The following is a 26,328-nucleotide window of genomic DNA, read 5'->3' as shown; positions in this document are numbered from 1 at the left end:
TGGTATTTGTTTAATTTTTTTTAATCACTCCTTTTGAAGCACTTAATCAGTTCTTTGTACATAGTACGGGTAACTGGCTGGTTTTTTTGGTAATAATGAGTTGGTCCCATGGTGCTAGTGTTGCAGAGGCAGAAGCAGTATTTTGTCAAATATCGTGGTCTTTCTCATGTTCACAACCGTTGGATTCCAGGAACACAGTTGCTTACTGAAGCTCCCAAACTTGTTGCAAAATTTAACATAAAAAACCAGGTTTAGTAACTCTTTATTTTCCTGTGGAAAAGAATATAATGCTATCATGATTGGTGATTTCTGTGATTTTAAATTTTATACATATTTCAGATCTTACGGGTAACAAGGTGGAAATCAGAGTGGACTGTGCCTCATCGTTTGCTACAGAAAAGAATGCTATTATTTCCGAAGCAATCTGATGAACCTTGTGATGGAGACTATGACAACAATTCAGATTGCCGTTATGAATGGCTTGTGAAATGGACTGGTCTTGGTTATGAACATGCTACATGGGAGTTGGACAATGCTTCATTTTTCATGTTGCCTGAATCTTTGCAGCTCAAAAGCGATTATGAAAGCCGTCATAAGAAGTCAGAAAGTCTGTCAAGTGCATATAAAGCAGATGAGGTGCCTTTGATAATGCAGATAAATATACAATCTATTATCCATGGTTATCTCTAATTACATTTTTCTCTTTCATGCATCTTTTTAGATCATAACCTTAATTTAGGATTCATTTCCATGGCCATTATATTCATGTTTTCCTATAAAACTAGGGCTTAAAATTAATGCGTATGTGTTTTATTTTTATATTCAATTTAATGTGTAAGTTCCATTTTTGCATAGGTTTTTTTTCAATGCCGTCTCTTACAGTTCATATGTTATGATATGAATATACCACACTAATTTGTTATTTATGGATGATGACCCCTCTCCATCTATCCAAATTTTAACATGTGCATTGGAACACTAACATGTTTAATAAGCATTAGTTGACATCCAGAGGACAACAATTTGCTTTTTCAACCTTCATGTTTCTTGTCAATATGCAGAAGTTTCACTAGATAAAATATGTGATGTGCCAACAAAGAATGAACAAAGTTTCTCTCCAAAAAAACCCTTCAAACTCCTCATTTATCTTTATATTGAGTGTGAATTTTGAAAATGTAACTATTGGATTGCATGTTCTTATTATATCCTTCATGCTTGCAAAATTTCAAGAAAATCAAAAATTAATTGCTATGTCATCAGACAAATGTTAAAATTTCAAATTTTTGTGATATAAAATTGTGCATAAAAAATAAATTTATTGATCGAATAGTAAATAACATCTGATTTGAATGAAATTTGATATGTATGTTAAGAACATAAGGAACATGAAATTCGGTGGTTAGATTTTCAAAATTCACAAAAAAAAAAAAAAAAGATATATGAGAAGTTTGAAGAGTTTCTCTCCAAACTCAAAATTTGGACCATTAATCTTTCTGAAAGTGTGCTTATCGTAAGCCTAGAGATATATTGCCAAACCTGAGAGTCTATTTTGCATCATAGGGTGTTCAAAAGAAATTGTTTGGACTTGCTTTAACGACTTCATATTTTCACATTGAATTATATGATTCAGTTGGTTGAAGGAAATAATTTTTATAAATCTTTAGGAAATCAGATTTGTGGCTGATTAAAAACATGAAGCAGCCCTTTGCTCAACTTTAAAGTACTACAGTAACATAAATAGTACTTTTTCCTATTGTAAGTTATTCGTATTCCAGCATTGACCCGGTACACAGGTAATTACTAGGGAAATCATTCTATAGATGATTAGAAAAAACAGTCATCAGTCAGTGACTAAGTAGTTATAATGAATTGTCAGACTTCTAGTAGATGCTGAATTTGTTTGTGGTGTGTCTCTAGCCTAAATTCAATTACACATTATTTTTAAGTTGAGTATTGAAGTAAAAGAGAATACTACAAGATTTAGGGCATACCCCACCACTACAGAAACAAAGAAGGGAAGTTGATGACTGGTAAAACTCTGCCAGTACTATATTCAAATAAAACAAGAAAACAGCAAAACGGCTGAACTGCCCAAAAGATCTGGCTAAGGAAAAAAGCAAAGCTGAACTGCAATAAGTTTGGAAATAACTTGAAATCTTCTAAAAGATCTAAACAAGATTCAAACTACCCCTGAAGTTTCCCGAAATGCCAATAAAGTGATAGGTAGTAATAAGAAGCTCAATACAGTAATGAGGGAAAGGGAAATGAATGCCCTTTTCAACATGGTTTCAGTTTGAGCCACTTCTCTGCTTTCTTTCTTCTTAGGCATTTCACAGTGTTACATTTTCTACTTTCTGCAGTTCTTTTTTTTGATAAGTTACTTTCTGCAGTTCTTATTGAGGATGAATATTTTTTTTGGATAAGTAACGGAAATTTTATTGAAAACAAAATAAACCCAAGTACACTAGAAATTTGCTATGGGAACAATACAATCAAGGACCCAATATACAATGATCCAACAACTCAGAAATAGAAAAACAAGAAAATGTTGGTAAAGCTAAACTCCACTCAAGTAAAGTATGAAAGAAGAAAGACTTAATCTCAAGAATAGAATGTTCACATCCCTCAAAGCTTCTAACATTCGGTTCCCTCCATATACACCACATTATGCAGTGTAACACAAACCTCCACAAAGCTATATTGCTTTGTCGGCTAAACCTGCCCCGCTATGATTCAAACACCTTAAGCATAACCCAATGGATTCCAAACAAGCTAAACACCATTGTCTACAACTCATATCCTATAGGGCAATGAAGAAGGATATGATCCATCGATTCTCCACATTGCTTGCACATACAACACCAATCTATAATCATGTCCTCTTCCGGGGATTATCTATAGAAAGGATCTTACCCAAAGCAGCAGACCATGAAAAGAATGCCACCCTAAGAGGGACCTTTGCTTGCCACACCATTTTCCAAGGGAATGACTTTATAGAAGAAGTGGATAAAGAGTGATAATATCCGCGAACCTCAAAACCTCTAAACTTAGCCGGCTTCCAACAAATTTTATCACAACCATTATCCTGCACCTCCCTAGAATAAATCATGTCCATAAACGAAGCCAAAGATTCTAATTCCCAATCATGCATTGGACGAGAGAACTGTAGATCCCAATAAGGTCTCCCATTAGAGAAACACATAATCTTTGCTACCAAAGCCTCCCTAGCCCGAATAATACAGTAAAACTCTGGAAAAGCCTCCTTAAGAGGATAATCTTCATGCCACACATCATGTCAGAACTTGTATATAGTACCATCACCCACATCATGCCAGAACTTGAACATTTTATTTTATGTTCAATGCTAGTATGAGAATATGACTCATGTATGAGATGGAAAGCTTTACTTCCAACTGTTGAATGTTTGTATAGTTCTTTACGCATAGATTATACATTATCGTTTATGCTTCATTACTTTGTTTTAAACAATTTGCTGATACTGCAGGAAGAGAAAAGTACCATACGTGAATTGTCAGAGTTATCATTTGGAGGTTCACCTGGAGAACATAACCGTCATCTAAGTTTTGTGAACAAGCTTCGTGAGCATTGGCATAAAGGTCAGAATGCCATTGTTGTAGATGACCATGCAGAGCAGGTAAATACTTCTTATATCCAGTTCCTTGTTTATTTTCCTTACTGATTTTTATGTGTCAAGGGCTGCTGCTTGATACATAGTTTTAGACTGTTAATTGGTTTCTCATCCTTGTTCTCTTTAGTTATTTACCGTTTGTGGATTCTAGTAATATAGTTCTATGGCGATTTATGTAATCTCCGTTAGATTGTATAATGTTAGATGGAGAGACAAAAGTACATCTTATAATTCTCTAACAGGATAGCAACCCAATAACAGGATACGCTAGGATTTGTTTTTTCCCTTTGGTCAGTTTTTGCTAACAATTTCGTTATGCAGCCTAAAAGGCAAACATATTAGTTAAGTAGCATCTTGAGTCTTAGAGACTTGAGTTCGCTGAAGGAACTTGAGTCTCTAAGACTTGAGTTCTAAGAGGTGGCAAAACTGATGTGGACAAAAATTCACGTAAACACAAACCCCTTTCACATCTCACCTGCAAACCCAACAAAAAACTCGCGCCACCACCTGGATTCCCACCGCCACCATGAATAGAACCTTCACCATCCCTGATCAGCGAACCTCGTAGCCTCCTCCTCATAAATTTGCTAACCACTTGCCGCCTAGAGTCCCTTAGGTACCAGATAAGAGAGAGAGAAAGGGGGGGGGGGGGGGAAGTTCATTGGCTTCAATATGGGGTTTTGACCAAGAGAGATAGGGAACAAGATAGCGAGAGAAAACCACCTTGGTGGTGGCTCATTGTGTTTGTGCTCAAGCTCAATGAGTGAGCTTTGGTCTTGGAGGCCTGATTTGGGCTTGATCTGGAGAGAAAGCTAGAGAGAAGAAGAAAGGATCGGCAACTTCTCTTGTTTTAGGCAGAGTTTCTCTTGGTTTTCTTTAAGGAAATTGAGTCCTAGAGACTCGAGTTCCACATGAATTTTTTGTCAACATTAGTTTTGCCACCTATTAGAACTTGAGTCTCTAAGACTCAAGATGCTACTTAACTAATATGTTTGCCTGGCTACATAACGAAAATGTTTGCAAAAATGGGCCAAAGGGCAAAAAAATCTAGATATACTATGTCAAACAGGAATCCACTAATTATTATGATGGTCCATGAACTCCATCTGGCAAACCATTAGATGGCATATAGTCAGGTTTCTAATAGTTGTTTGTCATGAATGGAATTATTTTAGGATATTTTTGTAGAGTAAAAAACTTTATGATGACTTTAGTGGAAATGTATGCTAATAGTATACATATGTGCACAAACACATGTTTGTGAGATCAGCTGTGCATATATGGTGATTATATTTTACTTACAAAGCCCTAGCAAGACAAATTTCATCTCCTATGTATATCTTTGTAACATACATTGAGGTGAGTGATGATATTTTAGATATGCATGCATCTCAATGGATGACCTCTTAAAATAATAATTAAGTGATTAAATTCACCATTTCCTAACACTTAAAACTTTCGGCGCAATCGGTAATTTATCATGATATTAGAGCAGGTGGTCTTGGGTTCGAACTCTATCTTTGCTATGCCTCCCATTTAAAAAGTTTAAATCCCACGTGTTGGGCCCTACTCACTAAGGAAGAGTTTGGGTCCACATGCCACCGGGGAGGTAGAAGCCCCGGGGGGGGGGGGGGGGTAGGGGTAGGGGTGCTAGAATAGTGGTTAAATGATTAAATTCACATTCTCAATTTCCTAAAATTTTAAGCATTTGGGACAATCAATAATTTAACATGACCTTCCTAATTTATCAATAATTTTAAGTAGTTCAAAAATTTAACAATAAAACAAAGCACAGTAATTTAAAACTTTATATCATGCAACCCTGATGAGTTACATTTTAGTGTATTGTATTTTTATGCAATATGTTTCTTAATCTTCTTTTTCAGTTGGGGCTGAATCTATTCTTTTTCTGGAGATCTTCATTTGTATGCAGTGCCTGTATGTGTTTATACAGTTCTCAATGCTATTTTTTGTTGTTGAGGTCTCCAATGCTCAGAATTACATCATGTAGATCATGACATCAACATCAATTGACCAATTGCAATATTTCTTTTTTCAGGAGCAGGCTGTGAAGGTGATCTTGTTTATATTATCCTTGCATCTTGATGTACAGAAGCCTTTTTTGGTCATCTCAACTTCCACTGCTCTTTCTGTCTGGGAAGCTGAGTTTTTGCATTTGGCACCATCTGCCAACATTGTAGTTTATTATGGGAACAGAGATGTCCGAAGTAGCATCAGATCATTGGAGTTCTACAATGAAGGTGGTGGGATAATGTTTAGTGTATTATTATCATCTGCAGATGTGGTTGTTGAGGTACTCTTATTTTACATTATAGTATTATGCCTTCAAGTAATGAGTGTGCAGATCAATGAGCTTAAGTTTTCCAGAACAGAATCAATATTCTTGGATGAGTTGTTATGTGACTGTTAATTTCTTACTTTGTTGCTCTCTCTCTCTCTCTCTCTTTTGGCAATAGATGCTGTTTTCAAAGTGGAAATTGGTTGCGTTTATTCTGGGTTCTCTAATTGTAGAAGTGGTGCCAAAGAATTTAAAAGTATCATGTTCATTTGTCCTTTATTTTGATATGCAGGATTTACAAGTGTTAGAATGCATAGAATGGGAAGCAATAATAATTGACAAGTGCCAACGTTCTAAAATGTCAAAGCATTTTGAACAAATTAGGATGCTAGCTGCCAATATGAGGCTTCTTCTCATCAGTGGTCAAATCAAGGTACGCATATCTATAACAAACATTTTCTGCTATGCTAGCTCAAATTAATTGATTTTGCTGCTGCAATTTTCAGGATTGTCAGAGTGATTATCTCAATTTGCTTTCCCTCCTTGATTCTGGCTTTCATGGGTTAAACAGTGATAATATGGTGATTGACTCTAGTACTGATATTTCCCTATTAAAGGAAAGAGTAGCACAGTACATTGCATCTGAATGCAAGTCAGGCTCTCCTAGATTTGTAGAGTACTGGGTCCCTGTCCAGCTTTCCAATGTGCAACTTGAGCAGTATTGTGCTTCTCTGCTCTCAAACTCGATGTTTCTTTCTTCATGTTTGAAGAGTGAGCCAGCTGATGTGCTTCGTGACATTATCATTTCAGCTAGAAAGGTTACTCCTAACCTGACAACAGCACATGATTTTTTCTGCTTCACCATGATTTTTACCCCTTTCAAATGTCGAGTTATGCAATCTCATTACTTTAACTGCTATATTTACCATGGCTCAATTGTGATATGTCTGTTCTTGGTGTTTATTTGCAGTGCTGTGACCATCCCAATCTTCTGGATCAGTCTTTGCAAAGCTTTGTCACAAATATAGAAGAGAATCTGGATGTTGGAATAAAAGCAAGCGGAAAATTAAAAGCTCTTGATAAAATCCTTTTGGAGATTAGAAATCGGGGTCTCAGAGTTTTGATCCTATTCCAGGTAGCCTGCCTAATTGTGCTGATATGTATATATATATATAAAATTCGCCAAGAAATTATTTTTGTTATTGTACTACTTCAACAGCATCCTCAATAGTTCCAAGAGTACGATATGTTTCATGATTGCCTTCCATTTTGAGGAATATATGTGTACACCATCCCATCTAGCAATGTTACTTTTATCGATATGTACCCTCCAGATCTTATGTTGGTTAAAAACAAGTATTATCTGTTTGAGAAAATGACGGTTTCTTTCAGAGTTAGCTAATGATATGTCTCTTATGATAACTATAGGAAAGGGACTTAAAAAAAAGAAGAGATCTTTTTCAACTTGTAAAGGGTCTTGGTGTAAACTTGAGCATCAAATCATCAAACCAACATTTCTAGATTTGATGTAAATATGTAACTGTTTTTCTCTCTCATGTGTAATTAAAACTTTTATGTTGCCTTTGCCCAAATTGTTAGAAGAGTTCCTAAAAACACGGGCTAATTTGGGTAACTCCCATTTATGTTGATAGGTGTTTGACAACTTCATGTGTGTTCTTCTTTCGTTATTGAATTCCCTTGATGAACTAGTGTGGTATCTCTAGTTTCCTATCAATTTCTATATAAGTAAATAGCTTCCGTTATTCAATCAATCCCGGATAAGAGTGTTGTTAACCTTGCTACCTTTTAAAAAAACTATGTTATCATTACAGTTTCTGATTTGAATTTACTCTGGTTTAGCTTATGTACACACACACACCAACACACATTAAAGATCATTCTGTTTTGTATATTATTTATTGATTTGGGGTTGAGAAAGGCATATTGTTCTCATTTTAAGGTTTACAATATGACAGTCAATTGGAGGTTCAGGACGGTATTCTATTGGAGACATTCTGGATGACTTTGTCTATCAAAGATTTGGTGGGGACTCATATGTACGTATAGATGGTAGAGGGTATGCCCATTCAAAGAAGCAAGCTGCTCTAAACATGTTTAATGACAAAGAGAATGGAAAATTTGTGTTCTTGATTGAAAATCGTGCTTGTCTCCCAAGCATTAAACTTTCATCAGTGGACACTGTTATACTATTTGGCAGTGATTGGGACCCACAGAATGATTTAAGGGCGCTACATAGGATCTCTATCAGTTCACAGTTTGAACAGTTAAAAGTATTCCGTTTATATTCATCATGTACAGTGGAAGAAAAAATTTTGATACTTGCGAAGGAGGGTATGGCTCTTGATAGCAATATACACTCAATAAGCTCGCATACTTGTCATTCACTGCTAAATTGGGGTGCTCCCTATCTATTCAATAAGCTTGATGACTTCCATGGTTGTAATTCCTCAGACTCAGGTTCAAACATGTCATCTGAACAGTCACTTTTAGATGATGTACTCCGTGAGTTGTCAACCCAATTGCCTAACAGTGGTGACAACAGTGACCCAAGTAACTACTCAATTATTTTAAAAATACAGGAGGGTGGAGTGTATGCCAGAAATCTTTCATTACTTGGTGAGAGGAAAATGCAGTTTGTGGACAATGAATCGCCTTCTATTTTCTGGAAAAATCTGCTTAAAGGAAGGAGTCCGCAGTGGAAATTTTTGTCTAGGCCATCCAAGAGGATCCGAAGAAAAGTTCAATATCTTCATGACTCACCAAAAGAATCTGAATTTGAAAATGTTGTTGTCACTAAGAAGAGCAGGAAAATGTTCAACAACACAGTTGATACTGTAAAATCCAACTCAAGATTGAAGGACAAAAGAAAATTAGTTACAAAAAAAAATACAGTCAAATTAGCTGGTACTACTGAATTTTTTTAGCTGCAATAGTTGGTCATCATATATTTTGTTTCAAAAGGTCCCCTGTATATGGTTATAATAAATCCAAAATTCTTATAGAGAAAAATGAAGAAAAAAAAATTTAAAAAGGATTTCAAGAAAATTTATCTTTCTATGGTGGCATTTGCAATCAATCGGTAACGTATTTAGTTTTGATGTTTACAGAGAACATGGGTGGCATAAATCAGGACAATGATTCTCCAACTGAACATCCTGTGGCTAGTAATGTTGCAAGAGAACCTGAAATTGACATGGTTGAATCCAGGAAACAAGAAATTCAGACTGATGTGTGGAAGACTACTCAATTCTTGCCAAAGCTGGAGATGTCAAAACTTTGTGAAATTCTACTGCTTCCAGTATGTTCTTCCTATGCTTTGTTGTATGCTTTTTAGTTCAAATACAAACACACTAATTTTTCTATTTGGGAGCCGCTTTGCCAAGCCTCTGATTGGCTCATTTGTCCTTTTCATGCAACATGAATGCTCAATTTCCAATTGATTGGTGGCAAATATAAATTAGTTGTATAACTCACATTTCATCTTAGTTAACATAATAGAACTTCAATTCTCATTACTCTATGGAAGGGGCCACTCCTAAGTTCTGATGAACTTAATCTTTGGCAAGCATGATATGTAAGGCCAAGACAAATAATCTATTGTGAGCTTGGTACATTATGGGTCCTGCAACAATGGTGAGATAATAATGAACAGACTGCAGTGCATTGGCTTGTCTCTCCATCTATTCTCCCAACTAAAGGGATTAAACTGATGAAAAATTTCTTCCATGGAAAGTCAGAAATTATATGCAAGAATCACTCCTAAGATTCATAACCATACTGCTAAGCTAGAATAACCTCGTAATCTGAAATTATTTCTTAGTTACAGCAGCAGCTGAGTGTGATGATATTTGTTAATCATTTTGTGTGGTTGTAGCTCTTTCATAACGGGACATGCAAGTATGCTAAAATAGTTTCAATGGATTCTTCAAAGTGATCTATATAGATTGGTATTGTCTTTGGATCAATTCTACTTTGTTTCACTAAACTCTTGTAATTACTTAGAGCTGTGCTTAGCAAACAGAACTATGATGTGCCAGATTTGTGGGGTCACTCTAACTAGCATGCACATTCCATTTCCATGGTGGCAGTCTTAGTTTGATATACATGCTTCACGTGCCTAATTGGAGCACTTAAAGATTGATCTAAGTAACAAAACGCTAGCCACAACTATGCTTATACCCCAAAAGGACTAGTCAAGTTACAATTGAGGCTTCTTGTAACCTCTTGTAAACCCAAGATTAACCTAGTAAACACGATGCCCTTGTCAAGGTCCATGTTGTGTTGTAGCGCCCTCAAGTCACGTGGCGTACTAGATTTGCTTTGATACCATTTATAACGACTCAAAAAAAGCTCTAGCCACATTTGCGCTTTTACCCCCAAAACCAATCCACTCAATTTGGGGTATCACAATTTGCTTGTAGAATTAGCACATAGAGGTACTCATCCAATGCACATACAACATTGTTACTGGCATGAACCTTGACAATTGCAATCCAGGCTATATAATACATGGTTGGTGGTTTGACTGCACAACTACTTAATGTAGACATCTATCTACTAGTAGAGAGAGATTGCAACTTCATTTTTAGATTGAAAGTGTTACCTGTGCGATGGATGTGAATATATTTTCATAATATCTTTTTATATATGCTGATGTTTGTGATTATGACAATGCAGGAGAATATCAAGGACACTGCTCTAAGGTTTCTAAAGTACATGAAGAAAAAATTTGATGTTAGCTGGAAAGAAATTTCTACCTTACAGGCCTATCAGATATCGCTGGTTAGATGCAAGCTTCATACTTATGCTACTTTTCACCATCTAGTGCCTAAATGTTTCTTCACAACTTTAAATGAATCATTAATTGGTCTTAATGAGAAATACAAAAAACATGATTGCAGAATTTAATTTCTTTGGTTTAATCATCATTTTAATTGTTTGTGCCACCGCTATGTCATATATGACACATGATGTGGTTCTTTAACCGAACAGAGAAAAAATTAACTGAATCTTAATCTTCTTGGACATCAATAGTGAATCTAGAATGATTGTCATGCATTCATCCAGCAAGTGTGCATTTATTTTTAAAAAAGAAAGAAATAAGAGAATGATTGTCGTGCACTTCCAGAAACCTAATAATGTTGGAAAAACCAAAACGGATGCAACAACAAAAATTGAAAGGGTATAAAATAAAAAGATAGATAATTTAGAAGTTAGCACCTAAACTTTGCTTGTAGTATGATGCTGGTGGAAAGCAACAAGAAACAGAAAACATCCATCTCAAGAAAATAACCCTTGAATCCGCGAGGAGAATTTCCTGGAATCAACCAAAAAGAATATGAGAAAATCTCTCTGAAATTGTATTAAGCAAATTCTAATTTGCCGAGGAGGCTACAACCACAATATTAATAGTAAAGAAATCTTAGGGAGGCTAGGAGACCCTTGGGAAAGCCACAGGAAACAAAACATGTCTGTCTCAATAAACTAACCCTTAAATCCACAAAGGGTTCCTTGAATCTACAATAATAAATTCTTGAAACCCACCAAAAAGAAAATTAGAAAACCTATCTGAAATCATATTAAGTGATGTTGATGGACGTGGAAACTTTTGGAATATTTTGTATATATATATATATATATATTTATTTTGCATTTAATGTAATAGATTACAACTTATTTCCATTCTTTGTTTGGGTATATCACATTTAATGTAATAGATTACAGCTTATTTCCATTTTGTGTAAAAATGTTGTAAAATAATTTGTGAATGTAGTATTATTATTCTTCTTGAATAATGCTAGAGATATAAATTATTTTATAAAAAAATTTACAAACTGTTGATGTGGTGAGTGATTATTGGAAAATGAAAAAGTTATATTAATGGTGGGCTTAAATGAAAACCAAGAAAAGGTTGGCCATATCAACATTTTGTAAAAATGTTGTCAAATAGTTTGTGTCTGTAGCATTACTCCTTCTTCTTTGCCGGGTTAGAATTTTTTTTCCCCTTTCCTTCTATGTAATAGATTACAAGTTATTTCTTCTTTGTTAGGTTAGAAATCTATTTCCTTTCCTTCTATGATGTAATTGGTGAGTCTATTTAAAGGCCCCAAAATTTAGTAGTGTAAGCAGTTTATTATGAAGTTATGAAATTTGGGTTGAAGTTTTCTTCTAGTGCTTGGTGTTTGTTAAAGATATTGGGTTTAATTTAATGTAATGGCCAAGAGGCCCAACATATTGTAAGCCCATATAGGCTAACCCTAGCTCTTGTATATACTCTACTAGTGTAATCAACAATTTTTTTTTTAGAGAGTTTTAATCTATGATATCCGCTTTTGATGATATCTTTTTATTATCAAACCAAGACACCGGTCAGTTTCTGGTGTAGGTGGAGATTGAACCCTAGATCTTTTATTCAACTATCAGAGACTTTATCAGTTGAACTAACTGGAACCCACAGTGTAATCAACAATTGAGAATGCAGTCCTATCCAAAAAAAAAAAAAAAAAAAATTGAGAATGCAGTGAAGATGTAGCCGCTCAGCCTTTATCCTGTGGACTGAACCCATAACTCTTTAGTTATTCTCTCTTACTTGCTTGTGGTTCTCTAAATTATTTTATTCATTTCTTTCACTTGTGTTGATTCCAGCAAACGAAGGTGTTAAATCCTGGGTTCATATCGTGCTTGGTGTTAATTCCAAGCAACTGTTAAGTGCCTATTGCCTAGGTTCTATATATTTTTCTCATTTATCCTCTTGATGCTGAATTCAAGCAAACCCTAGGTGATTCCTAAGTCCTATCCCTTTATTTTCTTCTTATTGTGTTTCCCAAATAAAAGCCTCATTCTAGAGTCTATTTGTCTTGCATCACTCTGGGAAATGTCCCGGGATGGACGTGACCTCATTTTTAGTTTTAAATTGAAATTATAAAAAAGAAAAGAAAATTACTATAAATAATGAATTTTACTAAACAGAAGCATAAACAAAGTAATTTGCCTGAAAGCAACATAGCTCATTGTCATATGATAATGAGATTTGATCCTAATGGCAATTCCCTTCAGGTCACTAGATTTCATGGGATTCCGTTGTTTGCTCCAATGATTTCTTCTAGTTGTCCAAACTTGTTGCATGTTGACTTCTGGTTGTCTCTCTATTCAAGGAAAGTTTGTGTTGTTTGTTCTGCACTAAGTAAAAGAGTAAATGTAGAGTTTGCACTTATGGTTGGTTGGAGTCAATACCAAACCATTGGAAAAATTCCAAGAGAAATTTTATTTATCATAAACTTCTAAATTGTGGAGTACAATGTTGTGCTTATTAGAACTATCTAACCCACACCTGGACTTGACAAACCCGCTGAACTAGAGTTACTTGAACTGAAATCAGTCTAATATGAGCAGTGGATTGGTTGACGGCGGGTGAAAATCATCAAAACCCAATCACATTGGGTCAAGTGCGGGTTTCCTGTCCAGAAATCCGACTCTAACCCGACCTATCTGATTATCTGTGGTTCGTAGCCCTCTGCCACTTTGCTGTTCTTTGCTGTTTGAGATCTAGGGTGATTCGACTAAAATCTTGCCATATCTGAAAAATATCTCATAGGATTTCACAAGATTTTTGCTAGATCTGGAGAGATCTTCACTGAATCTAGCAAGATCTTCACCAATTTGATGAGATCTCCACCACGTGCTGCCATTGAGGAGAAAGACTGGTTCGACTGATTCAACTGTCTCAAATTTGATGGCTTGCTGGATGACAACTTGTATTCCATCAGTCAATGGTGGATGTGGGTTTCTAGGACTCGATTTAGTTGAGTGGAGTGGCGGTTTGGTGGGGAATCTGAACGTTCTCAATCTGTCAACACCCCTGGTGCTTATATAGACTATAATTTAACCCTAATTATAGTTGACTTAGGAAATCCTAATTCCAATTGACTTGGAAAATCTTAAATATTGAATTACAAAAGCAACCTTGACCCTAGGAAATAAAATAAGATACTAATTAACCTAATTAACTAATAAGACCTAATACAATTGACTTCCAAAATTAAATAAGACTAAAATTTTCTTTGTGCTTTCTGTATAACCTTGTGTTTTGCTTCCACAATCACCTATTAGATTTGCATATAATTTGAGCAACATATTGAAATAAAATCATTGCACTACACAAGCTTAAGAGACTATAAAGCCCAACTCCAGTAGAACCTAAAGGGATGCAGTTGGGCAAAAAGAAGATAAAATAGTATAATTATCAGCTCTACCATTGTGACCCTTTGGACATTATTGTCACCAAGTGACAAATGGGCGCTGAAATTAACCATGGTATCGATTTTTTTGGTTAGAGAAAATGTAGATTCTTGAATTTTCTCACCAGTCTCTGTCAACATATAAAGTGCAAAGGTTATCAAAATCAGAATATTTTCCTTCAATGTAGAGATTCCGTATCCTCTATACATATGTATGTATGTATGTATATACGTATGTGTTTCATGCATATGCAATATTATTATAACCGCATATCCTTTCTCTGGTTTCCTTTGTGTTTGGAATATCATTGAAGTCAATGCCACATCTAGTTAAGTGAATGATGTACTTCTCTACAGGCAATAAATACATATTCATCAATTTCATCTATGCATGCCTACTCTCTTTAGAGATTTAAAACAGACCATCCAATACCTTATCTTCACTAATTGGTCCAGCAGGACTGATACTGTGGATGATCATCATTTAGCTTGTTTTTTCCCTAGCAAAATTTTCTAGGATCACCGGTTTATTGCATGTTACTTTGCTATTAATTTCAGGTCTAGGTACCCCTAATTCTGTTGAATCCCCTATATAAAGCTCCAGTTTTATAGGAGCTCTTTTACACCAGCTATCAAATTCCATTCCATCCTTACAGGCATGGATGTGCTCATTCTCTGTTGAAATTTTTTAGGATCAACATAATTTAGAGGACATTCAAAATAATCTAAGTCTGTGTGTTCATATAAGCTATAAACTGCCATGGAGACAGTAATGTGTTATGTGGGAGCATGTGTATGTTTGCATTCTTGGATGCATCTAGATCAAGTGAATCTAGTGTGAGTTCTTATGCATTATCCTATTAGTCAATAAAATATCTGATTCACATACATTATTTATGCAATTATTAGTGATGAATATGTTTCTCTCAGTGTTGGGTTGCAGCTTCTTTGTTGAAACACAGTATTGATCACAAGGAATCGATTACACTTGCAAAACTGCACTTAAATTATGACTGCAAGGAAGAAGAGGTGGATTATATCTACTCTGAATTGCAGAAGGTAAAGAAAAAGTTTGCACGCCATTTGGAAAAAAGGAGAGCCAAGGGATCACATGGTGCAAAAGCTTCAAAATCAACTATATCCAACTATCAAGATGTGGTAGAAGGTGAGATGGAAAGGGGCTTTCAGAGTCATCATTTTTTAGATCTATCTGAACCTGCCACGGTGGAACAGGCACCTGACTGTAGAATGGTGCAGACGAATCATATCTCTACTAGCATAACAATAGTTCCGGATATTTGTGATAGAAGAACGGAAAAATCTATTCAACACCCACAAATGGACATTCAGGAATTTCATGAAAGGATGATGGAGGAAAGGGAAAAGTTGGAGGAAGAGCACAGGTTAGAGTCCGCCCTTACTTGTACAAAGGATCAGGACATTCCAGTAAGATTAGATAAGCTTGGGATAGTAGATCACAACTTCAAGGAAAATTTGGATGAAAACCATCATAAAACAGAACCTGTTGCTTCACAGCAGGATTCAAGGATTGAACATGAACAAATGAATGCTAACGTAGTAGCCTCGTTAGAAAAATCAAAACCAGGGGGTCCAACAGCAATATCAGGTAATCTCCCATTGGGCAACTTAGAGGTCAATGAGGGCAAACTGCAACAAAGTGATACAGCTGAAATTAACGATGGTTCCCAGAATGCTGGTCCTAATGCTATGCCTTATTTCCAAAACCAGAATCATGCTGGAACCATACCAAGTCTGCCATCTGAAGTTTCTCAAATTTCTTATCTTGAAAAGATATCCTGTAATTTGCCCAGAGAAATGGAAACTATTTCCATAGAGTCTGATCCAGAGAGTGATAAAACGGAAATTATGGCCTCAACAAGAGATGGAAGTATGTGTGCTGAGCAGCATGATAAAGCAGGTTCCAGTAATGATCCCACAAATGGTGCCCCTGTGTCGTGTCCTTCAGATTGGGAGAGTCCTATTAGAAATGCGCAGATTGGACAATGTGTGGAAGGACCTTCTGGAGTTCCTCATACTCTGAGTGAAGTGGTCATAGATGATGAACCCATGGAAATGTTACCTCATGTTGTGCATCCCACTGAAGAGTTTATTGCAAAAGATGCTGTGACTCTGGAAAGCACAACTGTTACTGAGGTCAGGCAGCAGAATGGAGCAGTCACTGCCAATTGTGGACAGTCAGCTGCTCTGGCATTTAATGGGACTTACTCATCCTTGGTGCAGCCAGACATTTGCCTGGCCCAAGGAAATTCACTGGCATCACAGCAGGTACTTGAATATTTATGAAAATAGTTTCCCTTTAGTGGTTTTACTTCATTTTCTATATAGTTTTATACTGTAGCCAACAGATATGTCTGTATTCTAAATTCATCTCAAAATAATAATAAAAGGTCATACTCAATGAACAAGGCTCCCAGTTCTATAGGGTGTGGGAGAGGTGGTTAGTGGGCAGCCTTATATCCATTTTGGAGAGGCTAATTATTGGGCTTGAACCCACAACACATCGAGTGGTCAGAGGGCACTAGCCATCACACCAAGGTTTGACCTTTATTGCCAAAGAATCATAAAGTACTTGTGTGGTATTTATGATAGACCATAGTAAAGAAATAAAAAGAAATCCCTATAATCAAGTTGAGGAACTCTTTGCAGCAATACATTTTGTTGCAAGGATAATTGACTTGGAGAGGGATTCTTCTGCCTTCCACAATTCATTTGGTCACCAAAGAATGAATTTTGTGCCTTACCTGAGTTGTACATGATAGATTGTCACTTTAATTCAGTAGCCAATAGAATTTTGCCACATTCTGATATTCTTCAGCTGGATGAAAGTTTCGTTTATATGGCAACACATGGTACATTGTACTTGAAAGAACTAAAATTTGGAGAGATCGCCAAGTATTGTTATCACTCCATGCACCTGACTGCAAATGTCAACTGTCAAGTACATCTGTGTTTGTAGACTTTTGTTGAAATGAGTTGCGGATGTTAAATTCTTGTCTTCTCTCTCTCTCCCTTCCCCAAGTTTCATGTTGTCAAGGTTAGGATGTATAAGTTTTTTATTTTCATGCAAAATTTTGAGGTGTTTTCCTTTCAGGTTGAGGAAAGAGAGATGCAGTTCCGGATATAAATGAACTTTTTTATAAGGAATTGATCCCCTAAAAACATATTCAACTGCCAGCATTATCTCCTTGCTTAAAGCCTTCTTCCTCCGTACCTTGTTAGATTGGAATGTTGCTTTTCATCTCTCTGTTAGATTTGATTGAGCATTGTAGTTTGATAGCAGTTTGTAATTCTCGGAGTACACCCCAGGTGTACCTAGTTTTGTTTTTATTAATAAAATTTCTGTTACTTATATATATATATATATATATATATCCAAAAAAAAAAAAAAAAAAAACTGTCCGCATTATCTGCCAAGTGCAAGAAACAGGCAGGTTAAGTGGCAACCTGCAGCATTGTTTCAATAAAGTTATAATTTCTGCAGTGCAATTGGCAGTACCATACTGCCTTACCGTTTTAATCTTGAAAACTCAATTTTGCAATCTGTTGTTTTGCAGCTGCCTATATCTATTTATCCTTCCTCCACCGAACACAATCTAGCCAGCATACCTGCATCCAGTGGGATACAACATCACCAGAGCAGTGGAAGCCATTCCTACAGTCAAGAGGCTCTAACTCCAAGATCACCACCTTTAGAGAATCTGCTGGAATTTTCTGACGTTATGCATCCTGTTATGGATTTACCCCTGGAACCATTCATAGTTATGCCTGAGAGTGGAAGTGAACATCTTCCATATAGGAGCATATCGGGACCAGTGAATTATCATACACAATTTGTTCCTGTGATACCTGAGAGGCCTGTTTGCTTAAACCCACTTCAAATTGAAATGGAAAGAATACAGAGGGATAAGGAGCAAGCCTTCAAGATACACAACCATAGGGTTTGTCCAAGATGCCTTTTAAAAAAAATCTTTTGATTTCTTGATTAATTCGTTCTAGGGATTATTAGCCCTTGGGCATTTCTTGTTTAATTGAATATGATTTTTCATTTTGAGCAGATATTGCAGCTGAAATCTGAATGTGACAGAGAGATTGAAGAGATACATAAGAAGTATGATTTGTTACGTCAGGATGCTGAGACAACATTGATGCAAGTGCAGAGGGATCTTGAGACATTTCATGGCAAGGTTTATCTAAATAAGTTATTGGCAGATGCTTTAACACTAAAGCAACAAATTCCTACGTCAACTGGGTCACTACATAAAGATCAAGGTATATAACTTCTTTAATACAACATTCTATAATACACACACACACACGTAAATATATGTAGGAGTAATCTGTTCATTCCAGGGATTTATGCTGAAAAGTCAGCTTAGCCATACTCAGGAACCAAACAATCCTAATTGTTCTTGGATTAGATTCCTTTTTAATATTAGATTTTCTAAATCAACACGAAGACCATACGAATGGAGCCAAACTAAGTTGGAGTGGGGATACCTTTTGTAAATACCTTCTTTTTTGCCAAAAATGTTAGTTTAGCAAATATGGACTTGGACTTGGACTTAGTTTGTTGCCAAACTAATCTTATGCTTCACACAACAATTAAAAACTCGCATCTTCTAGAGTTAATCTACACAACTGTGTCTCATTCACTTGTTTTCAACCATCATTATTGTGTTATCCAGCTAGTAGTCTTCAGAAATTTTTTTCATTTTTAACTTTTTGAGTCCACTTTATTTTATGAACGATCTTTTCTATATTATTTCGTTTCTTATTTTATCTGTTTTTCTCTGTTGGAAAGTTTAAATTCAAACTTATAATGTGAAATCATGATTTATGTTACTGTTAATTGAAGCATACCCCAAAACTTTTGACCTACCCATCTTGGGATGGATGCAATTTTGCTGTAACTTTTTTATGTAGGGACTAGATCTACCTTCATATATGTAGTTAATTGGGTGCTTTGCATGAATATAAAGTTTATGCAGCTATAACAAAGATGCAAAGGCATTTGTAATCTATTAAACCCCTCAACACAAAAAGAAGGCATAATAGCATTCTTGAGTTATATTGCTCTTTATGCCATGTAGCTTCTGACATTTCTTTATCTTGCAGCTGCATTATCTAGTCTCATGAATCAGTGGAGTCAGCAACCTGCTCAGATGACTGCTCCAATACTCCAACAATGTTGGGCCAGCCCCACAATGAATATCCCACCTGTAATTACCACTCCCATTAATCCACTTTTTAACGCAATGACCCAATTCGCCGTGCAAAATGGCTGTGAATTACGTGCCCCTGCCCCACACATTCAAGCCTTAGTTCCCCCATCCATGCCAACAGCCCATTTCTCAACCCAATACAGTGGGATGCCCTATCTGTGATTACCCAGTAATCATCTTGCAACATCATTTAGGCTGACACTGCAACACCGAAGCATACCAAAATTGTAGAAAATTCCAAGTTTTGCACTGATACATAGTTTACCCATGGCTTCTTAATCAGCTCCGGCTCTGGTAGGGTTTTTGACTGCTCGCTTTGGTGCAGATAGGCCTAATTCTTGTAGGATATGAATTCAATGTTTTGGATGTACATCACTGTTAGTAGCAATGACAGCATTGAATATAGTGATTCACTACTCATTTATAGTATACAGTTTACGTTTTTACCTGGCAAATTTGTTTGTTTGGTTCGGATTTCCCCCTTTCCCCTTACCTGCATTTTTTAAGAGCATTTTATTGGTATACCTGATTTTTTTTTTTTTCTCAGCTTATTATTTAAGCAAATATATGCCAATAAAAATAAGCTATAAAAGCCAACACAGTTGTATTTTGGGATGGCCATGTACTGACAAGTAGATCAGGCCGAGGGTGAACAGCTACATAGTACCTTTTTTGGAAGCCTAGGTTATCATCATATCTGAATCAAATGAACTCTGTACAGAGTGGCAGTATTTTGCTGAAAACTGAGCAACAATAATGTGAAACCACTGTACCACATATCTTATATAATTAGTAACAGAAATTAACTGAACTTAATGTCACCGTGAAAGTGTGAGTGCACCATACATCAAAAAGGAACCTGTCCAAGTCCACAAACAGGTAATCAGGACAGGAGGAAAAACACCACACCATGATGCTTTTATTTCGAGTTGCATTGACAAAGAATACCAAACCACCAGAAGAAAAGCACAAAGGAGTCCGAAAGAGAGCCCTGTGACCAGAGTCGTATGTATGTTAAATCTGAGACAGCAGGTACGCTGGTTTATACATAAAATCAAGCCATATTCAACTTTCCATGGATGCCCCATAACTTGTCCACAGCTGTATAGTGCGATAATGGACGTCTTTGAAGCATCAAGATGATGTGGTCTTATTCCCCTTAGAAAAGAGCTAGAGAAATGTTCTGAATATGACTCCGTTGGGAACATCACAACAAATAAATTGTAGTCAACTCCAATGCAAAATTCAAATTCTATACTGAAACTCTTCAAAGATGATCACAAATTGCCCTAGTAAAATCACTTGTGGATGAAGAGCCACCAAGGTCAGCAGTCCGGTACTTCCCCTCTGCAATTGTGTTGAGAATAGCATCTTGGATACGAGTGGCTTTGTCATGGAGCTCCAAATGGCGCAGCATTGTTACAGAACTCAACAGCAAAGCAGTTGGATTCGCCAAATTCTACATAAATTTAACCACAACAAATATGACTACACTTTATTTCATAGGAGGTTATGCTTAAAGAAACACAGGATTACAAGTGTGAAATGACGAGGAATTCTTTAAAGCAAACACAAAAGGAAGAACATAACCAAAGGTAGGTAATTAACAAAAGTAGCAATTTGCAACAAAGTAGGAGTCTATAATCATCTTATAAAACCACCCTCTTTTGGCCTTAGTCATTAATTCTTGACCAATGCACTAGGTATACTATGAAAAAAGAACTTGGTCAAAACCTCAATTACAGAGCTTGCCTAAACTATCTAATAATGCAATACCTAAAGCACAACAGCATCTCACTAGCTGATGGTCTTGCATGAAAACAACAGACTACAGTATTCAAGGGGTTTACCTTAAAACAGCCCCGAGTCTAACCATCCTAGGTAACCAAGAAAATACTCATCAAAGTTGACAATTCTACCACCACTTATCTTCTCTCGCCCAAATCATCCTGAACTCTAATCATTTCAAAGATTCCAATATCTTTTTCCCCCTGCTGATAAATGATTCTAACCATCTCTCTCTTCTTTGACCATATGACCCATATATCAGCCACATTGCTAAAGAAGGGTTTTTTCTTCTTTTTTGGTTCCTTCCTTTGTTTTTATTTTTAATTTGTGAAATACCATGTTTTTCAGGATCCAGGAAAGCTAACATGTTTTTACTGGTAAAACAGGATGAACTCAAAATGTTAAAACATTTTTGAGCCTCAGAAAAGAAAAAGGAAATTCCTTCTTTGAATAAGCAATAGCAATAACAATTTTTTTCATATTCATGCTAACACTCTAACCAAAACCTACAACAAAATATATGTCTACAGCGATGGGAGAAAGAGGATGAACTAGCATGATCAGGGGAAAAAAGGTTTATAAATGCATATTGCATGATTACATGCCAGGGAACCAGGGTAAATTCACGAGAGTGGAAATCATAAATTCAATTTGAGGCTTAACCTTTCCAGCAATATCAGGTGCTGAACCATGTACAGCTTCAGCAAGGGCAATGCCTCCCTCACCAATATTGCAGCTGAAAAATGAAGCCATATAATGTCAGATGGTCAACTCATATATTATTGGAGATGTCTATGAATACACACATACCTTGGTGTTAAGCCCAATCCCCCAATCAACCCAGCACAAAGATCACTGATAATATCACCATAGAGATTAGGCATCACCAATACATCAAAAAGTGCAGGATTTTTCACAAGCTGTGCATGGCCAAACAAGAAAAAAGTGTTAATGCTTACCTAAAATTTTAAAAGGGAAATTGTGTAGTTCACACGATGTCTTAAAATGATTTTATTTATCAAAATATGACATTGCAAGAAAGGAAATCTATATGCACACAGATCAAATTCACTGACACTCAGAGAGAAACTTGTCTATACCATCATACAGCAATTGTCAATGACAACTTCCTCATATTTTATCTCAGGGTACTTCTCAGCAACCTCACGACAGCACTGAAAGTGAAGTCAAAATTGAAGTTAATATGACATTACTTGGTTAAATAATTAAGAATCTATAATCTATGCATCTACTACTAAGACCTTTAGGAAAAGACCATCAGTTTTCTGCATAATGTTTGCTTTGTGTATTGCAGAGACTCTCTCTCTTCCATGGGTCTTGGCATAGTGGAAAGCATATTCAGCCACCCTCAAACTGGCCTGACGAGTAATGATCTTGAGGCTTTCAACCACTCCTCTGACCACCTAGCATCAAAAGAAGGAAAAAGTTCAGATTCACGCACATTTAAACATTGCCAACATTCATCTGCATATGTCAAAAACACACTTACTTGATGCTCAAGTCCACTGTACTCCCCTTCCGTGTTTTCACGAATAGTGATAAGATTTACATCATCATACCGAGTCTTATAGCCAGGGAGGCTGTAGCAAGGCCGAACATTGGCATACAAGTTAAGTTCTTTCCTCAGAGTAAGGTTCAAAGAACGATGACCTTTTCCAATTGGTGTGGCCATTGGTCCTTTCAACCCAACCCCATTTCGCCGTACAGATTCTAAACTTTCCCATGTTAGGAAACTTTGGGTCCTAGGATCTATTTGGTCCCCAACATAGTGTTCTTCCCATTCAATTGGAACATCAGCTTCTCTAAATACCTGCATAAGTTTGAATCACAGATACTCGAACACTCAGACATGCAAGCAAATGCACATTTTTTGTTATAATTCAATAGTTGGGGGTGGGGGGATTTGAACCCAATACGTCTCTGTTGGAAGCTATAACGCTCTTGGCGCACGCAAACGCACATTATTCATGGTTTTACTTCAATTAGGACATTGTAGAAACAGCAAATGAACCCATTCCTAGGCTTAAATGACTCCATACACATTCATTTTTTCACCATGTATATTTGGTCCCAAAACCATTAAATTTCTTCTACAGCACCTAAATCCAAAAACACAGTCCAATTATGCAAATTAAAGTACAACACACAAAAATTACACTAAAACCCCGTCAAAAACCCTTTTTATTTTCTTAACTAACACTTGGTTATGAAGCTTGAATTATCAAATATATCATAAAGCTTCAGCCTTTTTGTTCTATCAAAAAAAAAGAAGCAATCAATTATAGAAATTCATAGGTGCAGATCGAGTCATATACCTAGATTGACTTTTAGAAAATCAATAATACTCAAACTGATATATATAAAAAAAAAAAAACATAATTCTGTATCGATTTTCATTGGAGAACACAAAGAATCGGAGAGTGAAGAATCGGAGAGTGAGAGAGAGAGAGAGAGAGAGAGAGGGATGGGCCTACCTGTTTGACGGACTCGGCGATCTCGGGGCCGATACCGTCGCCGGGGAAGAGAGTGGCGCGGATAGTGGTGGCGGAGGAGAAAGCCCTAGCGGCTACGAAGGCTGTGCTAGGGTTTGAGTGGCTTCCGAGGGCGCGACGAAGGAGCTGGGAAGCCATGATCGAAATTTTGATTTCACGCAGAGAGAGAGAGAGAGAGAGAGAGAGAGAGAGATATTCGCAAAATGTTCGAGGGAGAGAGTAGACTATAAAGTAGGTTATAATAATCTTTGTTCAAAAAAGTTGAAAAGTTTTAGCCCCGTTCAATCAGAGTGCGCCAAGGGTATTCACTGTCTTTTTGCTTCTTCTTTTTTGACATAAATATTACGATAAACGCACTGAAGTAACACTCTCTTTTAGGAAAAATTATTAGACCTACTAAGAGCATCCACATCCGGATCCTAAATCTCATCTTATTTTACCATCTCAAAAAGTTACTTTATCAATTATATCATACCATTTTACAATATATCCACCATCCCAAAATTCTATTATTTTACCATCTTATTAAAATATTATTTTTTTAATCTTTTTTTATTATTACTTTTCCAACTGTCACCTTTTTTGTTTTCAAAATCAACTATTTGAACGACTGTGCACTATTAAAATAAAATTTTTTTGGATGGCATACTGCTACAGTGCGATCTCATATGTGAGATCGCACTGTAGCAGTATGCCAAAAAATTTTGGCCGGTCCCAGGTTTAGCAATCCAATTGCTAGGGTAATTTGGGCCCAAATGCCAAATATACTTTACAATTTGGCATTTGAGAAGCCCACTGTTGATGCTCTAATCATTCTCAGTCTAGTTTAATAATTTTTTTTAAAAGAAAATTACATGTTACCCCTAAACTATGACTCCTTTTATACTTACTCCCTATAGGCCTAACTAATAAATTTGACTCTATTTATAAACTAATCAAAAAATTCATGCACTAATAATGTTTTCTTCTTTTAAAATTTAATTATAATACTTTTAATACTTGAATTGGCTTGGATAATTTATAACGCTATATACTGAATACACAAGATCTTCTTGTTAGTAATTAACTATGAAAAAAAATAAAAGCAAGATCGGAAGAAGTTGTGTGAAGCCAATTTCCCTCAAACCCAGGTTGAAGGAATGAATACAACCATTGGTGAAAACAAATTCGACTGAGAAGGAGCTGATGCAAATTTGAAGGATAGAAATCAGAAATGGAACAAAAACTAAAGGGAGAGGACTTTAAAAAATTTAAAACCCTTAAACAGAAAGATGAACTGGAATAATACTTAACAAGATTTGGGGTAATAAAAAGGGGAGCCTAAAGAAGAAAGGTTTCAATCTCCAATAGGACAAATAATATCTTCAACAAAGAAATAATATCTTCAACACCCAAATTGCTCTTTGGGGAATTGTATAGAAAAAGAGGGGGGGGGGGGGGGAGGGGAAGGATCAAATTCAAACAAAGAAATAAAAACCAAATAATGTAAATAACTATTGAACCATGTAACTTCATAATACACATCCATCTTAAATTCAAAATCAATTTGAGGTTTTCTCATTCTCTCCTTGCTCTCTGAAGATGTCAAAAACCCAAGCATATTTCAGAAGCTCCACCCCGACCTTACCATCAAAAGTCTAAACCCAAAATATAAACAATCAACACTAACAAAAAGTATAAAAGGCAATGGTATCATCACCCAAAATATGAATCTAACACTAGGCAATATGCCATCTAGTTGTCCCATGAAAAATAAATTAAATCGCTGTAGCACTTTCTACATGTAATCCAACCAATACGCATGGGTTAAATAATCTAAGTATCATAGTAAATTTGTATGGATTTCAAATTGAAATTTCTTTAAGGGGTTTTACCAACTAAATGAGCTGCAGAGGCCTAATCCCATCATACCACATTCTGGGCAAGTTCCACATTCCCACAATAATCCAGATTCTAGGCAAGATGGATGTATGTCAAAAAATTAACTGCTTTAACAAGTATTTAAACCTAAAAAAACTTTCCACTATTCTTTCTTAATGGAACCCTCTTTAGTACAGCAAAAGCAGCTTCAGCAAGCAGGTAGAAGCAAAACCCATATTGCCATGAATGTGTTCAACCTTAACATAATATCAGATAGATAATACTGGATCCAAATCCAAATTATCAATATCAACTCAGATGTTATTGCACATATACAAGCTAAGAAAAACAAAATAAAGAGATCATAGATCTACTTTCTTCACAAGTCATATACCCTGTTATTCTACATAAAAATACCTAACCAACTAATTCAGAGTAAAACTGTCAAAGTGGGAAAAATAAGTCTACCGAACATGGTAGCTTGTAAGGATTTCAAATTGAAGCCCTCAATATCCCCAATCATCAGCACTCAGCAGTCAGTAGGTTCTAAAGCCCTCAATACCCCTAACATAGTAGCTTGTTTTTGGATCATGCAGTGCAAAAAAAAAAAAAAAAATCCCCACAAAGGAGCAAGGTTTCATCTTTTCCCATAAAAAAATAAAAGAAAAAACAAGAAATCAATTTATCTTACTAGTTT

General features: G+C 36.0%; 2 protein-coding genes across 15 annotated transcripts in view; one reads left to right on the top strand and one right to left on the bottom strand.

The window, feature by feature from the left end:
* The window catches only part of LOC126691856 (uncharacterized), a 32,851-nt gene extending 12,926 nt beyond the window's left edge, over positions 1-19,925 (top strand). For 12 of the 14 annotated variants that reach the window (XM_050387100.1, XM_050387099.1, XM_050387098.1 and 9 more), the window contains 14 exons: positions 119-249; positions 340-636; positions 3,506-3,655; positions 5,709-5,963; positions 6,241-6,381; positions 6,455-6,766; positions 6,919-7,083; positions 7,925-8,873; positions 9,077-9,267; positions 10,647-10,751; positions 15,137-16,513; positions 17,803-18,186; positions 18,304-18,517; positions 19,364-19,925. In XM_050387100.1, coding sequence (XP_050243057.1) covers positions 119-249; positions 340-636; positions 3,506-3,655; positions 5,709-5,963; positions 6,241-6,381; positions 6,455-6,766; positions 6,919-7,083; positions 7,925-8,873; positions 9,077-9,267; positions 10,647-10,751; positions 15,137-16,513; positions 17,803-18,186; positions 18,304-18,517; positions 19,364-19,632 — 4,940 coding nt within the window. In that variant the 3' untranslated portion in view covers positions 19,633-19,925. The remainder of the gene's footprint in view (positions 1-118; positions 250-339; positions 637-3,505; positions 3,656-5,708; positions 5,964-6,240; positions 6,382-6,454; positions 6,767-6,918; positions 7,084-7,924; positions 8,874-9,076; positions 9,268-10,646; positions 10,752-15,136; positions 16,514-17,802; positions 18,187-18,303; positions 18,518-19,363) is intronic. The other 2 variants (XM_050387108.1, XM_050387109.1) reach the window with 1 other exon arrangement.
* A 299-nt stretch (positions 19,926-20,224) lies between these two features.
* Positions 20,225-23,998, bottom strand: LOC126691857 (isocitrate dehydrogenase [NAD] catalytic subunit 5, mitochondrial). Its single transcript, XM_050387110.1, has 7 exons — positions 23,754-23,998; positions 22,769-23,089; positions 22,521-22,682; positions 22,359-22,433; positions 22,069-22,178; positions 21,922-21,994; positions 20,225-20,929 (listed from the first exon to the last, which is right to left on the bottom strand). Exons 1-7 carry the CDS (start codon positions 23,907-23,909, stop codon positions 20,738-20,740), a joined length of 1,089 nt encoding a protein of 362 aa, XP_050243067.1. The 5' UTR covers positions 23,910-23,998; the 3' UTR covers positions 20,225-20,737.
* Positions 23,999-26,328: the final 2,330 nt, after the last annotated feature.

The sequence above is a fragment of the Quercus robur genome, chromosome 7 (assembly GCF_932294415.1).
Source record: "Quercus robur chromosome 7, dhQueRobu3.1, whole genome shotgun sequence".
NCBI lineage: Eukaryota > Viridiplantae > Streptophyta > Magnoliopsida > Fagales > Fagaceae > Quercus > Quercus robur.
The sequence above is the reverse complement of the archived record's forward strand: the minus strand, read 5'-3'. Positions and strand labels throughout refer to the sequence as shown.